The sequence below is a fragment of the Pithys albifrons genome, chromosome 2, assembly GCF_047495875.1.
Source record: "Pithys albifrons albifrons isolate INPA30051 chromosome 2, PitAlb_v1, whole genome shotgun sequence".
In the NCBI taxonomy this organism is placed as follows: Eukaryota; Metazoa; Chordata; class Aves; order Passeriformes; family Thamnophilidae; genus Pithys; species Pithys albifrons.
The window spans coordinates 112,498,458-112,515,328 of NC_092459.1; the positions used below are offsets into that span (position 1 = coordinate 112,498,458).

General features: G+C 38.9%; 1 protein-coding gene across 3 annotated transcripts in view; it reads left to right on the forward strand.

Annotated features, from left to right (window-relative positions):
* Window positions 1-15,842, forward strand: part of TASP1 (taspase 1) — an 80,776-nt gene extending 64,934 nt beyond the window's left edge. For all 3 annotated transcript variants that reach the window (XM_071582112.1, XM_071582114.1, XM_071582115.1), the window contains 3 exons: window positions 2,680-2,790; window positions 6,122-6,195; window positions 15,656-15,842. In XM_071582112.1, the coding sequence (XP_071438213.1) occupies window positions 2,680-2,790; window positions 6,122-6,195; window positions 15,656-15,751 (281 nt within the window). In that variant the 3' untranslated portion in view covers window positions 15,752-15,842. The remainder of the gene's footprint in view (window positions 1-2,679; window positions 2,791-6,121; window positions 6,196-15,655) is intronic.
* The last annotated feature ends 1,029 nt before the right edge of the window (window positions 15,843-16,871 follow it).

Consider the following 16,871-nt stretch of genomic DNA (forward strand, 5'->3'; position numbering starts at 1 on the left):
TGGTAAGGTCAAGTCTAACAAAGTTAGTGCAGCATGACCTGGTTTGATGTGTCATAACCATTATTTGTCCTTACTCCAACTTGTGTCATTCCTGAAGCAGTCACTGTCCTGCTCATCTGCTGTGACTGAACGTGGCACTGAGTGCCTTGATCTGGTAAAGGGACTGGAGTTGGACCAAGGGTTGGACTTGATGATCTTGGAGGTCTTTTCCAACCCAATCAATTCTATCATTCTGATTCCAAGTGCCGAAGTTAAAACTTTTCTCACACTTCTATCATGGGCAGTGCTATTAAATGAATCCTCTTTTGGGGTTTTCTGGTTGAAGCAATAGCAGGATGGCAAAGTCCTTCAGCAAAGGCTGAATGAACATAGCCAACTTTTCCTGCTTTTCAGCATGGATTTCCAAGCCTTTGACTTTTTGGGACTGATAATAAACCTTCCATGATGCATCATCATTGGAGGAAGTCTTGTTTGAGAAAACAACTGTGTGCATATTTAGGGCATTTATGTCAATAAATAAATGCTTTTAACTCTTGCAGATCTTGATTCTCATGACAATAGTTGTGCTTGTAGAGGTTGGATGAACTTGTAAGCTCAAGACTTCCTTATGTGCTTCAAGCTCAAGTTTTAAATTATTTATTTAACCCCCTTTTGAAATAAGTCTCACAAAACAGATGCTTTGAGGGATTGCTTGTTTTCATTCTGTTTTGCTGAAGATGAATGTTTTTGTTCTTGCAACGAAATCCCCGTAAAAATGAAAGAATTCTGGTGAAAATGTTGTGTTACAAGTTTTGCTGCAGACTCTCCAAATGGAAAGAATTTACTGCCAAGTCTTCTCTTAGGGCTTAACAAGATCCTTTGCAAGTCAGTCAGATTAGTGAAAATTTTTGGTGATGGCTCATAGTTGACAAAAATACTGGGAAAATACGTGATTAGGTTGTTTACAAACTTTTCTTTCGTCTGCTCTTTTCAAAGTGGGGGGAAAGAAAACCCCCTTCTTATTGAAAAACAAACCCAAACCTTTTCTTTCTCTTTGCAAGGACTTTTCACCACAGCATGGCTTGGAGCCGGAGCCATTTCTGCAAGTGAGTGTAAGATTAAATCTGCAGAGCAAGTTCAGGTTAAGCATTGTCTTTGAAGTACCTGAGTTTCTGAAGTAAAGATTAAAGAATGCAAATGTCCCATGAAGAAAACCACTGTCTATTTTTTTGCTCTTCATTTGCCTGCAGAAATCATATGACATCAGGCAGCACTTGGTTAGTGCAGTAAAAGTGTGAGACATAATTAGCACCTTGGAAAGCATGGAGTAAAAATTGTCATTTGAGTGATACTCTTCACAAGTTCCCAGGCCTTGCATTTCTGTTTTAACCAGAAATATTTTCCTGTTTTGTTATTTATTGCCTTATCATTGCCTGGATTCTTGGCTCGCAGGGATTTGGTCACAGTTCTGAAGGAGCAATACAGGAGGTGTAACTGGTACCTTGTAATAGTTCTTGTACAAAGCAAGTGGTGCTTTAAAGATAATATCTGTTTGTATTACATCAAATAAGACATTGCTTGTGTTTTTATTATTTGTTTATCATTTTCCTGCAGGGTGGGCTTCTGTTGTAATGACCACCTTGTATCAGTTTTGAATGTGGCTGCTCTTATGTTGAGAGAAAACGTGATAAAGCTTTTACTTTTCCTATGGCAAAGCTCGAAGTTGTTTTTTCTTGGGCTGTTTTGTTGTTGCTATTTGCATTAAAGGAGTAATTTTAATCCTACAAATAGCTGTGGGCAAGTGAAAGGAGTCTGATGAGTAGATAATGCTCTAAAGTTCTTGTGGCCAGCAAATTAGTGTCTGTACACTAGACATAGTATACTAATTTATTTTAAAAAGTAATTGAAAAGAATTATGTGAAATGCCTGTTGGAAATTGCCCATTCAATTTTGGATGCATTGCAAATTTGTCACTAAGATCTCTCTGGTGCAAGATCTTTGATTAATTTTGTTGCTCAGGACATTTTAAATTGTGTGCAAACTCAACACCACAAAACTATAGGAATCTTATTTCAAATTACAAAGCAGAGAAAGAATATTTAGACTTGATTCAGCTAACCTTAAACATTTTCCAGCTTATGGTAAATGTTTTGTATTGTATATCTTAAATTAACAACAGAAAAGCCACTCTAAAAAGTAGGATATGTTTTGGCTTTTTGTTAAAATTCCTGAAACAGGAAGCAGTTTGATGGGGTTTCTGTAGAAAGGGCTTTAAATTATTAAATGACCCAGATTTGCTTGATTTTTTTATGTGTGTCCATCCTTAATTAATTATAGTACATAAAGAACTAAATATTGAACTATTTTTTTCAACCTGACACTCCATTTTACATTGTTCTATCTTCCTTGATCCCTGAACAAATGGGTTTGCACTCAAAATTCCATTTCCAGGGTGTTTTCTTCCATGTAGCTCTTTTACCTTTTTTTCCTTTTGATTACTGATATATTAATAAATTATAATTTAGAAAATTATTCATTGGAAACACTTGGAAAAAATGAGAACTGATGATTCTTTTATGGTTCATCAGCCTTATCAACCCTTAGTGATGAAATTAAAGGGAGAAGGCAGAAAGCCAAATTAAAAAAAATACCCAAGAAACTCTTCTTATTGCCAATAATTCTCCTCCAAACTTTGCCCAGGTTCCCCTTTTCTAGCCAGTGAGGATGGTGTGCTCGGAGGGGTGATCGTGCTTCGCTCCTGCAGGTGTTCAGCAGAGCCTGAATCATCCCAGGAAAAGCCAACTTTACTAGGTAAGGAATTCTTCTCCCTCTTTCCTTGAGCTGGGTGCTGGCCCAAAGTGCAAGTGCATTGGATTTGAAACTCTAAAAATCTGGAAAGCGAAATAGGGGAAAAACCAGTGGAAAAGATCATTGTTGTGACTCAGAATTGTGATTCAGAGGGTTCTGTCAGATCCTTCTAAAGCCATGACATAGAAATAATAATTACTTGTGGCAAAGCAGGGTAAGTTCCCCATAGGAAAAATTGCATTTTTAGCTGGGGGTAATGCCTATGACTATTTACTGCTTTCTTTAGGTTAAAATGCTTTCTTATAAGTTCTTGTTGCTCATTTTGCAGGACAAAATGTGAAAATTTGGAGGATATACTTAAAATTTGGAAGGGAGGCTGTTTTATGGTCAGAAATCCTTTGTAATACCCAGGAAAATCTGTCCAGATAAGTCAGTTACTGTTTGCCTTTGCACCCAACAGGAGTATTTGCTGCTGATATTGAGATCAGCAGGAAACTCCTTTGCCTCCAGCAGTAAGAGGTGGTTAAAAAGGGCTTTACAGCCCTGTTTGTGACCTGGAATAGAACCCTCATCTCTCTTGTGCTTTACAGCACAACAAAGGTGTTATAGGAAAGTACCACGTGGCTCGTCTGGGACAAACAGCCAAAGCCCCAAAGGCTGCACAGTGTGAGCAGAGTGGGCAGGAATTCAGCCCAGAGACAGGGAAACCTCCTCAAGGGGAGCAATTTGGGAACTTGGGGCATGGCAGTAACTTCAGGGTGACACTTGTGCCATGTGTGGTGCCCATCAGAGGTGCCCACATGTGACTGGTCGTGCCTTTGGGTCACATCGACCTGTCTGGTTTGTATTTGTGTTCTGTAACCAGAATTGAAGTGTTGTCCTTTGTGTGATGCTCTGCTTTGTTATTATTTACCCAAGTGTGACATCAGTCCAGTGGAAAAGCATCCTAGAGCAGAATCTCTGTCCTTAAAAAAGAGTTAAGAAAATGAAAATACAAGTTTGATTGAGTCAGAACAAACAAGATCAACCTAACCTTCAGTTTCTTATGTTTGGAAGTGCGAGACCTATTTCTGTTAATTTATTTTTTGTCATTCACATAGGAGAATATGTTCTGTTAATGAAGGTTCAGCATTTTTTCCTCAGAAATTAATAAATAAAATCCCCGTATATCATGCATCATAAGTAAAGACTATTTGTGCATTGATTTTTGGTTTTCTTTCCACTGAAATCAGAGTCAGATAAACTGTAGCACAGCATTTCTTCTGTCCCATAGAGATTTCCTGCCCTGCAGTGTATGCTGAGTTAATGTATTATTGAACATATAGTATTTGTGTTGTTTGGACTGAAAGTAAGTTGGTTAATACTGAAAAACTTAGTTTATAACATAAAGAAATCTCTTGTGTTTATTGCAGGGGTCATATTTTTTATTTCTATTTTTTTAAAATACTGCAACAAGCTGCAAGGAAATGATTTAAAAATACACTTATCTGAAGACATTTCATATGTAATTTAGAATTTTCATTGTAATTCCACTTGTCATAGCTAACACTAACCATGGTCCATGCTAGTGCAGGCTATTTTTGGTGGATAGTGGGGAAGTAAAAAATTATTAAAATTGTTTAAAACTATATCTAGAGTTACCAAAGGCAACTATATAATATTTTGTGGTTTTTGGGGCAGAACTGTCCCTCAGCTTCTCAAAACTGAAAGATATGATTAAATTTATCTCAAAAAAATAGCCATTTTCACTGACAGCTGAACCTTTGGGGTTGGCCCCACTGAGTGGCCTTCCATTGCCCTGAATGTTTCACTCTCTGAAGGCTTTGGGATGACCTTTGGTGTATCAGCCACGAATCTCTTGAGGGGGGAGCAAAGCCCAAACCTCAGCGAGGTTCATTTCTCTTTTATGATGGTATCTACAGATCTGTCAGAACCTTCAAGTCTTGTTGGGACTGTCTTGCCTTTGATCTCCTGCTGGGGTTAATTGATGTGCCAGGAGAGGTTCAGAGGAGGAGTGTGCTCAGCACACTGTGACCTTCATCAGCCACTCTGGGCAACAGGAAGGAGTGAGAGTTTTAAACTCACCTAATGATGCTTTTTGCAGTCACTCTCAAAAGAAGGAGGTGGAAATATCTATTCATGGCATCTATTCATGTAAGACACCTCCTTTGAAGAATTTGTACTTCAATGCAATTTTTACAGAATTTTGTGTAATGCCCTTAATTCTGATCAGCTATTATTTTTCTTCCAAATTAAGTACTTAAGGAACACAGACAAAAATGACCATAGCATAAAGCAGGAAGAAGACAGTGTGGCAATTTATAAAGCTCCAGCGACTGAGAGCTGTATGTGTGAATAATGTGCTTTTAGCCTGAATTTTGGGTTGCAGCCAAGCAGCAGTGTGTGTGTGTATAAAGACACCTGTGTGTGTGTCAGGGAATTAAAGATCACTGGAATGAGCTGCTAAACAGTGGATTAATCAGGCCCCTTTCAGCCTTCAGGACAACACCTTACAAAGTGCATTAACAGGCATTAACAAGACGTGTGAGCAGTGATTAGTTTTCTTAATCATTATCACTGCAACCACAACAGTGGGTCTGTAACATTTATATCCTGAATTAGCTGGGAGTGCAGTGCCAGAGAGCTGAGCTGTGTAGCTGATGCTGGAATTCCAGGAGTCAGACCTGAGGGTGCTTTGATAGGGAAGACAAAACCAAAATGGTGCTGTTTTTTTCTCTTACCTTTGGTGCTCCTTACACTCTCCCCAAAGGAAAGGGGGGATTGAATCTGCTGTTGTAATTCAGGATACTTTAGGATCCAGGTCTTGCTGTAATATTGCCGGGAATCTTTCTTACTTACTGTGCAGTGTTACTCTGCTTCCATGGGATGCCTCTCCTGCTTTTTCTGCAGGATAATCTGTCTTTCACCAGATCCCTCTCCTGCCTGTTCTTTATCTTCATCCCCATATTACAGACTTTACTTCTGCCTGTTTTCCTGTGTTCTCCTTGTGCAGCTGAGCCACAGATCTCCATTTACCCACTGAGAGTTTCTCACCTTGGAGGTTCTACCTCAGTGCAGTAATGTTTTCATTTTGAGATTAGTTCTTGCAGTGTGTGACTGCAAACTGTGCAGGAAAATCTGGTTTGTCTGATAGCTGGTTTTTAAGGGATTTTATTATTCTGGTAAGTAGTTTTTATTCTTGGTTTGGTTTTTTTGTTCTTGCCCAAGCAATATTTTAAGTTGTATTTCTTCCTCAAGATTCCAGTCCTGTTAAATTACATCTTACATTTTAAACCAAGGCATTTTTGGTGACTTGTTGCGTTTTCCTTTGCAGTGGAATTTCTGTGGAGCCACACAACAGAGAGCATGTGTGTAGGATACATGTCTGCACAGGATGGCAAAGCTAAGGTAAGCCAAGAGGAGCAGGTAATACAGCACAAAGAGTGCAAAAGATAAGGAGAATTTGAATAAAAAATAATGAAATATATAAGAAATTTCTATCTTTCAGAGGATGGGAAAAATAATGGATGCATGAGCAGTTAAATGTATCTATTGATTGGGCATTTCTAATTCCTTTTTTTTTTGGATTGCAGCAGTGAACAACTCTATACTAACATATGTAATGTCAGGCTAAGGTGCCACAAACACATACCCATTCCCTCTGCTGACAGTCATTGTATTTTAATAACTTTATCCAGCTTGATTCAGTTTTACTGGCTGTTTAGGGTGGTGCTGTCTTTTTCTGTGGGCTTGTCTTCCTTCAGATAAAGCCATTGCATCATCAAGGAAGTTATAAAACAAACTTCAAACAATTTCCCAGGATAGCCTCTGTGATAAATAATTTAAATATCAGCATCCATGTTTTCAGTTTCTTGGGGCCTGAAATTCTATTTTTAATGAGAGAAATAATATGTTAACATTGAATTTAGCAATGGAAACTGGAAGATTCCTTAACATGAAGATCCAGGAGGAGGGATTAAGCAAGTGAATGAGCCATCTATTCTTAGGAATAGAGCACTGAAGGGAAAAAAGGGCAGGGCAGATACTGCAATGTAGCAAGTAGAGCATTTAGGAGAGGTGTTTGGATGGAAGGAGCTGCAAGCAGAGATAGGATCCTAATTTCTGTAGACATTTATACATGTACAGCCGTGAACATTCCAGAAGGAGAATGAACAGTCAGAACTAGTTAGAAGAGGATGTGACAGGAATGAGCTACAAGAAGTATCTGCTGAAGAAGAAAGTTCAGTTATCAGCCATGGAGGGGGAGAGGACCACAAAATCCGAGTACTTCTCTCTCTTAATTTTATATATTTTTTTCTATTTTCTGTGTTTTATGTGGGAGATAAATACAAAGCAGGATGTGAGCAATGTAACCAAAGAATATATAAATGAAGGAACTCAATGCTGGGTATTTAAACAACAAAAATGGTGTTTGCAGCACTGGGAATGGATGAGTTCATCCTCCAGGAGTGAGGTGTGTAGGGAAAAAAGAGAAGAATGACCCAGAAAGACAAGAGAGACAACAAGCAGCTGGTGAAAGAAGTGCTGGTAGAGGTGTTAGTGAAGTATTTGCTTTCATAGCTTACGTACAATTCTTTCCAGATAACTGTCCATGGAAGAGAGTCTGGTTTTACTTCTTTTCTTTATATGTATTTCAGATTTGTTTGAAAAAAGTCCAAATTGAGGCTTAAAAGTTCAGACTGAACTGAGAGAAACTAAAGCAAGCTCAGCTGCAGATGTTTTAAAACCACTGTCTTGTGTTTGCAGTGAAAGAAAACTGTGAGAGGCTGAATGATTCCAGTGTGCTCACCTGCCTCTGGCTTACACTGGGAGGCCCAAAATGCTCTTGTTTCTTCCTGGTAGTGTCTGTCTAATTAATAACTAAATGCTAAATATGAAATCTGTCTGGTAATGAGTACTAGCATGACAGTGCCATGCCCAGAGATGTTTCCCTACTCCCAGTTGCAACATTTGACATCTGGTGTGCATTGTTTTCATACTGCTGGTAAATTCTCCAGCTGGTAATCCTGATTGTGCTGACAGACACAGCTGCTCTTCTTGTTCACTTTTAAATTATGTTTTTGACCTTCATTGAAGAGTTAATCCTCCTCCCTTTCTTCCTCCTTTGAGTCTGTGGCCACAAATGCTTTCCAGAGAAAAACCACAAACGCTTTTGCTGCTGACTTCTATTGATCAAAAAAAGTCTTCTGTCATAAAAGCTGGGATTTTGTTCTGCTACAACTAGGACTAAGTTATAGATGGAAAACTGGGCTTGAAATAGAACACAATGTATTGCAAGTGAAAAAAAAATCTCTGTTCTTTAAGGGAGTAGCTGTTTTGGTACAATTAATTTTGAGCGCTTGCCGTGAAAGAATAATGGGATAAGAATCCATAAAAGTATAAAATATCACTTGTTTATGAGGACCATAACCAAATGATCAGGCAGCAACTTGTAAGGAAACATGTGCTTTCCTGTTTTTCTAGGGTGGTATAGAACTTCAGGTTTTATTTCTTTCATCAGCCTAGGACTCGAGTTTTATTCTTAAATTGAGAGATTGTCACAGTGGCTGATTTTGGACTGGTTTAATTTAATGAACAATTTAATGAGGATAAAAACAAAACCAAGACTTTCAGAAAGTGAGAAGGTGTTTTAGTGCCCACTGTTGTGAATTAGACTAATATTAGGATCTTAATTATATAAAGAGGTACATGCTAAGGGCAAAAGGGTCCTGCTTTATAAAAGTCTTAGTGTGGTTCTTTGGGCAGGGGAGGTTAATGCAATTCATAACAGAACCCAGCAAATGGTGGTGCTGAACCCCACATGAAGACTGTGGAGGTACAGGATGCCTTTCCTACAAGGCAAATACTTGTGAGCTGGATTCCAGCTCACCTGCAGGCCCTGGTGTGCTCAAGATATGGAGACACACTCAAGCAATTAACTATCAGCAACTCCTCAAAAGAACAGAGGGACAGGAAAGTGGAATGGGAGACTTGAAGTGGTTTGTACATCTGACCTGCTGGTGCTTCTGGATCTTGGCAGTGTGAGCTCTCCAGGTACTGATTTGGGAGCATCCTTGTCACAAGGGGTTGTCTCTTCCCAGTTTAGGGAAGGCTGGGTTCTGCAGCTGGGCACTCCCCTCCAGCCCACACAGCCTGCAGTTCCCTCACCAGCACCAAGTGGCTGCAAGAGCTGTGGCACAGCTTTGCACTGTGACTAAGTTGTTTGATGGGAAGCACACCTTCTGGCAAGGTTTCCAGCTGCCTGGGAAAGTCACCACTTCCTGTTGGTTTAAAATGCTTGGTTGAATGATACTGTAAGAATCCTGTGCAGACCTGCCAGATGAACTAGTTATACCTTTCTGCTGACACAGTCACGTCTGGTTGCGTGGCCTCTTTGCTTGTTCTTGATGCTGGAAGGATTCCAGCTCCTGCACCACTGATGGCTTTGGCAATGTCATCTTCAGCACCTGCACAGTGGATGTCCCATTGGCTTCCCTCAGATTCTGATGCCCTTGAGCCCTTATATCGCTGCCACCAGCAGCTCATCGAGGCATTGTCCTTGCTGGTTCAACTGGAGTCTTTATCTGTTCCTCCCGCTTGACACAACCAGCTTCATAATCACTCAGTGCCAGGGTTTGGCACATATTGGTTGTGGAAGGGCACAAGCTTTTGATCTGAGCAGCTCCGACTCTTTTCTGTGCTTCTTACAACTAACCTACATCACCTATTGCTTTTCTTCTCTTACTGTGTTGTTGTTTCATGAATTACTTTATCTGAATTTAAGATCTTTGACAAGCATTAGCCCTTTTTCATTTCCAGCCCAAACTTTCTTCTCTTTCTGAGACACTAGTCAGTCTTCAGAATAACCTTCCAGATACTTGGGTTGTTTTTTTTTATGAATCCATAATAGATCCAGTAACTGATGATCAGCTAAGAAGGTCATACTGTTACTGGACGTCTGACCTCTTCAAAGATACTCTGGCAGCATTCAGTTCATCAGTTCCTTTTTTCCTGGACTGAAGAGGTCTCATTCTGAGGGCTTAAGCATTTTTGTTGTCACAACTGGGAAAGTAGCTCTGCTCTGACTACTGTGCTGCTTCTTGGAGCTCTGTCCACACTGCCATGAGTGATGGGCGATAATTGAAGTCTTAACAGTTGATGTAGCATTTGGTAGAGCAGTTTCAGTGTCAGTTTGCACAGAGGGCTTGGACACCTTCTGCCCTGTCATTTGGGATGGAAAGAAACTGAATCCAAGTTCCTTGAATTCACCATAATGTGATTTTTAGACGTAAATAGGGAATGGGAAGGAAGGGGCATTAGTGGGTAGGCTGCACAAGTCAATTGGCCCAATGGAGGATGCTGCAAAGCAAAGCAAGTTCCTCAGTCTCAGATGGCAGTGCAGTGTGAGGTCACATACCCCCTGCATCTCCTGGAGGTTCTGGCCATGGGGAGGAGCCTTTCCTTGATTTAATGCTGTGGATCTGTGCATTATCTAGCCTTTCGTCTCAGGCAGGATCTGCAGAGTATTTGTGCCTTCAGGTCCTGCAGAAAGTATCAGTGGCCAAGATTGATCCTTATTTTTTCCTGGATCTCTGGTGATTGAGAGCAGTTGGTGGTGGTTGATGTTTTTGCTTGAAAATAGGCACTTCCTCACTGTTTCCCTTAGTATTTGAAGTCAGAGTGCTTTTTTTTTTCCAGTAAAAGATCCAATCTCAATACCAACAAAGTGCAATGTTGGTCATGTATTATGTGTAGGTATTTGAAATAATTTGTCAGCTCACTGAATTTCTTAGTATATATGAATTTGCTCTATGATCTGTGTATAAATGCTGCAAACTTTTGCAATTATAAACATTACAATAAATGTTTACAATAAATTGAGTATTACAATACTTTTGAGTATTAAGTATTACAATTCTTTTGAGATACCCTTGTAGTTCATCCTCATAAATTTTAGTTTTTCTAACACCTACATGACCCAGACAGTGAATTTCTGAAAATCTAGCTGCAATATTGAATGCAATCCAATCCAGTTGCCAGTTTAAATCTCCCTCTGGCAGATCTTACCACATGAATTGCTGAGGTTTATGTTACGGCAGGTTTTAATAATGCAAAGCTCCATATGCTGTGCTTGCCATTTTCTAACAAAATGGATTCAAATTGCTTTGCAAGATATGGTGTAAATGTCCAGACCGAGTGTGTGGGTGCAATGTGCAAACACAAACTTTTATCTTTGGCAGTTAATTTCATTTTCCATGTGAGGAAACATGGTGGACCATGGGAGACCATTTCCAGAGCCTTTTTCCTGTGGAGGTGTCAGCTGCCAACATCAGGTTTATTCTCCTTTCCTGATGCTGTAAAATGTGTCACAAATCCTCCCCCTGATTGTTGTTGACTTTCTGAGGATGAGCTGCTGTGTTTTGCTTTCTGAGGGAAAGGTCTATGAAGCTCTTTGTCAGGAGAAGGGCAGTCATCCAGTGCTCCTTGGGTGAAGAAACACATCTTGGAGGAATCCTAATTCCAATTTGAAAATGAGTGGAAAAATTTACCGACCCTGTTTGGTGAACAGAAATGTGAAGTCAATTCAGTCATTCATTTCAGACTACAGAGACAGTCTTTTAACTTCATGAGACAGGAAAAGTGTATGTCACTGTTCTACTTACTTGCTTTAATCTGCACTCTTGTCTGGAGACTGGGGGATCAGTCAGGGATTTTTGTTTGAAAAGAACTCTGTGCATACAGTGGAGCATCCAGTTTTCTCACAAAAATAAGCTTTTGCTGTTTGTGGGAAATAACCTTCAGTGCTAAGATACCAGTTGAAATATTTGGCTCATAGACCTTCATAGGAAATTATGGACTCTGAGATGAGAAGATAAGGTCATTTTTTTGTGTTTAGTTCTTGTATAAAGCCAATAGTTCTGGAACTCTCCTCAGAGTTGGCTGACACAATTTAGAACAGAGCAGGGAAGGTGGGATTGGGTATCCAGGTATGCAAATATAAGTGCAATAACCTGACCTGGCACCTGCAATTCAGGATGGTCCAAATCACATGTGAAGGTGCATGGCAGTATTTTAGAACACCTCTACCAAACCCTGGGACACTGAGCTGAATAGAGGTTGGGTTGGTACTGTCCTGATACATAAGTTGTATACATAAATAGTTTATAGTAATATACTTAACCCACAGAATGAATCTGAGCTTGGAAAACCATTAAATTCCTAAGCAACCTGAATGTAGAATCAATATTTTCAGTGCCTGACAGCCAGAAGCACCCTATCCCTATGTGTGTCTTTCTGCCAATAAAGACAAGATCCTGGAACTCCTCTTTCTTTTTTTTCCCCTTTTTTTCTTTATTAAAATTTCACCAAATGGGATATTGAGACAGCAGCAGCTTCCAGAGTTTTGCAGGACACTCCTCCTGTCACACTGCAGCTGTACATGTTGGAGAGGAGCTTCCCAGGAGACAGAGCTGCTGCCAAAATGGGTTGTCACTGCTTGGGCAATCCATGGAGACTACATGGCAGTTCTCATTGTGTCACTGTGCACCCAGCTGGGGAGCTCCACATTGCTGGGGAATATCTGGGTTTGGTGGTACTGCTGTTTTTAGGGAGCAGAGTTGCAGAAACCAATTTCCTTAAGGATATGATGTCCTTGGTCTTTCATTATATTTCATCTCAATAGTGTAATGAATGGAAAAAGTTTGTTTTTTAAATTATTCTGTCTAAAGCACATCCTGAGCATGTAATAAGAGAGCTAAACACATGAAATACTCCCTAGATTTGCTTAGGAACTGAATGTGCTGCCATCTGGTAGTTGTACTCTGTCCTCTTGGCAGCACTTGACTGACTTCACTTTTCTCATGCAGCTCTGTCTGTCTTTGGCTTGAATTTGATATTCATTTTACATTTTATTTATGCTTTTAATGAAAGAAAAATGTGATAAACTAATATTTTATGTGAATAAAGGGAGGAGACTAGCTCTTTAAAAAAGATCTTTCTGATACTAGTTGGTCTCAAGGTTGTTTCAGAATCCTTGTATATGAGAAGAGTAACAATAAAAGTCTTGGAACAACTTGTATTTATTTATTTGAAAAAAGGACCCACAAAAAATATGTAACTTGAAAAGTAGATGAGATGAAAAGGTGAAACCTTGTAGCAGTTCACATTTATTCCAAGGCAGAAAGACCTCTTAGTTTGGCAATTGAAGGGCCATGGGAACTGTGCAGTGAGGCACTGAGGGGTTGTACCATCCCAAACAGAATATTCTTGGGGCAGGGAAATGTCTGTTTATGGAGCTGAAGATACTGATAGTTCATCATTCCTGATTTACCTTTCCTTGGCATGTGGTTCCTTCAAAGAGAGGCTTCCATGGAGCTGAGTGGAGGATTAATTCAGGAAAACCATTTATTTTCCCTTTTTTTGTGCTCCCAGGCACAATTTCTTCCAGGTGTGGGTCCATTCAACATGTAAAGCTGACAGACCAATTGAGTTCAATTAAAACCTTTCCACTGTTGTTCTTTTTTGTTGACTTTTGTATTTTTATGATTTTAAAATCTAAACCTAACTGACTATACAATCTGGACTTAATGTAAAATATGGTGTTGGGATATAAAAATGTAACAAACTGCACAAATAAGTTCTGTGGTTCATTTAAAAATATTAAGTGTTCTTTGATGTTTCTTTTTGTTTACTGAAGTTTGTTCTTATGGTTAAGAACAAGGGAGATTTAATTGTAAGAATTCACTTGGGAGTTTTCTGAAGTTGTCTTGACATGGCAATGTTATCCTTTCAAATTACTTATTAAGTAACATATTTTAAACAGTATCATCTTAGATCTGTCTTGTTTTTTGTTCTACTTAAGGTGAAAGTAATAAAAAGTAGTCAGTGTAAACCAGCATCTGTATTTACTCCACTGTACAAATAAACAGGATGCAAGTAAAGGCCTTAAGAAAGGTTTTGTTCTGTGTGGTTTGGGTGTTTCTGTAAATCCAAGTGTACAGATGCTGGTGTACAGTGGTTTGGGGTCTTTTGTATGGGAAAATGTGTTTTTCCTCTTATGGGAAATGAGGTTTTGTGTAGGAAATGTGTTTTGAACAGCTATTTAAGCAGAACTACTTGCTAATTTATTGATAGTGACTACCTGCTTATCCCCCCTTGTTATTTTCCTTTCCTTGCTCAGAAGTTATTAGGATTAACTTACTGGTTTGCTTTAATTGCAGCATCTCACTAAGCAACCAGTGCCATTCTTCCTCTGAGGAAACTTGATCCCTGCCTATCAAACAGTGCTGCTTTTATACCCTCATCCTATCTCACTTTTAATTTAGAAATACACACCTGCAAAAATATCTTGGATCTATCAGTCATAAAAACTAAAAATATCTTTCTTCCACTTGATTTTCTTCCTTATTTTTTTCCTTTAAATCTATGAAATAACATTTACAAAAAATTGTCAGTTACATTTTGGGGAAAATTTGAAGAGAATATTTTCTTGTAGTGGTAAATCACAGTTGTAACTGAAATTGTTCTGAAAGTAGGAAGATGTTCATAGATCAAGCAGGAAGGCCAGAGATCAAAATTGTAGCAGTAAAATAAAACCACTGAAATGTTTTTAATTAAATCTCACTCTGTAATTTAACTGAAAACAAGACCACCTAAGAACAGACACCAGGACACCCTTATCAAGAAGGGAATTAAAAGGAGCTGCCTCTGAGGCACAAAATGTCTCTTCAATGCAATGAGCTGTGGTTAGTCTTAAATCACTTTCTCCTCCTCTGATGCAAGTTATTCTTACTGAACTTTTACATCTATCCTTTTTGTCACAACCCATTGCCTTGTTGTAAGTGACACATTTTGCAATACTTAAATCTTTTAAATGAGATAGTTTTATGTACAAACACTTAAATATGTGGTGCACTTAAAGGAAGCTGTAATTCCTGTCTCTGTTGTGAGCTTTGTACCATAGTAGGAATAATTTCTAGTTCCTAATTTAATGTGGCATCAACAGATTTCACAGTGTAAAAACACTTGCAAGTGGGGTAAAAAGTCATTAATTTAAGAATGAGTCAAAGTGTCTTTTCATAAGTGAATGCTTTTGCCCATCAGTAATAAAACACACCTCAGCATATAAAGGACCATTAACAGATTTTTAGGGTCACCGAGTTACAATTAAGGTACAAGTTGAAGTTCGTGTACACACACAGACACACAGAGAGACACACAGAGACACACACACACACACAGAGACACTTTCTGGCTAAAATATTGCAGAGCCTTCTGAAAAGCTTTTAAAACTTCTCCAAGTAAAACGTGACTATTGGCAGAAAACACAGTTGTTGTTCTTTGGGTCTATTTACTTGACAGTTGGTAACAGGAAGTATTTGGAGTTTCTGAGATGGATGAGTAGGTGTTTCATGCAGAGGAATTTCTTCTTTGCATCCTGATCATTGCAGTACCTGATGCTCTGAAGTGTTAGTTTATCTCTGTCCAGTAGTTCATTGTGCCTGAGGTTTCTGTAAGGTAAATTTGTCTATCCAGGACTAAACTCTTCTGAATCTCCATAAGAAACCACGAACTGCCAGAATTATTCTTTTGTCTCCACACTGGATATTTCTTTCTACTTTCAGTGCACTGGGTCATGCAGTTTACCTTTTCTCTGCATCTGTCATGGCCCTTCTCTTCGTGTGTTAAACATTAACGCAAACAAACCAGAAAAAGAATCTCAGTTGTTTGCAGCTTTTCAAGTTGCTTTGTAGTTTGTCCTCAGACTTCAGTGATGGAACAGCTTAATTATTCAATACTTACAGACTTACTTTGTCCTGCATAATTTTGCCTCTTCCCAGCCAATAATGATCTCTTGGCTTTTCCACAGACTCATATTTCAAGACTTCCTCCTGGAGCTGTGGCAGGACAGTCGGTGGCAATAGAAGGAGGGGTTTGCAGGTTGGAGAGTCCAGAAAGCAGCTGATTCCTCATTTCATTGCAAAGAATGTGACTGACTTTTTGTACTATAAGGGTTTGGGGTTTTTTTGGTGTTTTAACAGATGTTGGAAATTCTGCTCTTGTTTTATACTCTGTATTGCAACCATGTGCACCATAACTTGAGACAAGTGCTGCTGTAGTTGGTGTTCTCACTCTGTGAAGGGGGATGTGTGCATGTTCACTTTTCCCCCTGATAAAATAGGAACTCTCCCCAGTTGTGCAAAGATCATGTATGATTAATGATTCCAGTTTCATTGTTCTAGGTTTGAAAAGTAACCAAAAGTTTAAAAAATTTTTTTAAAGACATGGTCACAATTGCCATACATGTTCTAAATTTAAAAGTAACAGGCCTTTGAAGTGGCTCTGTAATTATGCAAAAAAAAATGATTATGGTTTCTTAGTTTCTCAGTGGTCTAAGGAAATCCAGAGGTGATTTAAACATGAGTTGATTTTTTCCTCCCCAATAAGGAGGATTCTTTTTTTTTTGGTCAAAAAGTGGTTTCAGTGAAACAAACTAGAGCAAAATTAAGGCTCAAATTGTTTTTTTAAAATAGTCTTATAGGTCATATCTCTTGTTCCCAAACGAAGATGTTAATAGCTCCAAGCTGTATGTATTACAAAAAGCTATATGAAGATAATGTAATGCAGTCTTTATGTATAATGGAATATTACAGTGTAAATAAGAAAAAGCAAAGTTTATGGAAAGATTCAATATTATTCTTCGCTTCTGTTTTAAATCTATTTTTAAGAGAGGTACAGAAATGAACATATTCCTGGATGCAAAGTGCAATGTGTATGAAGTGGCTGCTGCTGAGCTTTGGTGTTGGCAAAGCAAAGCTTCCTCAAGTGCAGCCACAGCATGGGTATTTATATAACTGTGTGTAATATGTATGTACTGTGCATAAAGTTACTGTAACTCTTTTGATACCTTCAACAAAACTGCAGTTTTCAAACAAGTGATCCTTGTCTGCCTGGTGAAGCACCGTGACACGTGAGCCCTGAAATGAGTTCTGACCTCCAGCCCTCACTCAGTCCTTCTTCCTTCACAGCACTGGCAGCAGGAGAAGACTTCTGTGATTAATTCATTGTCCTGATAAGTATGCCAA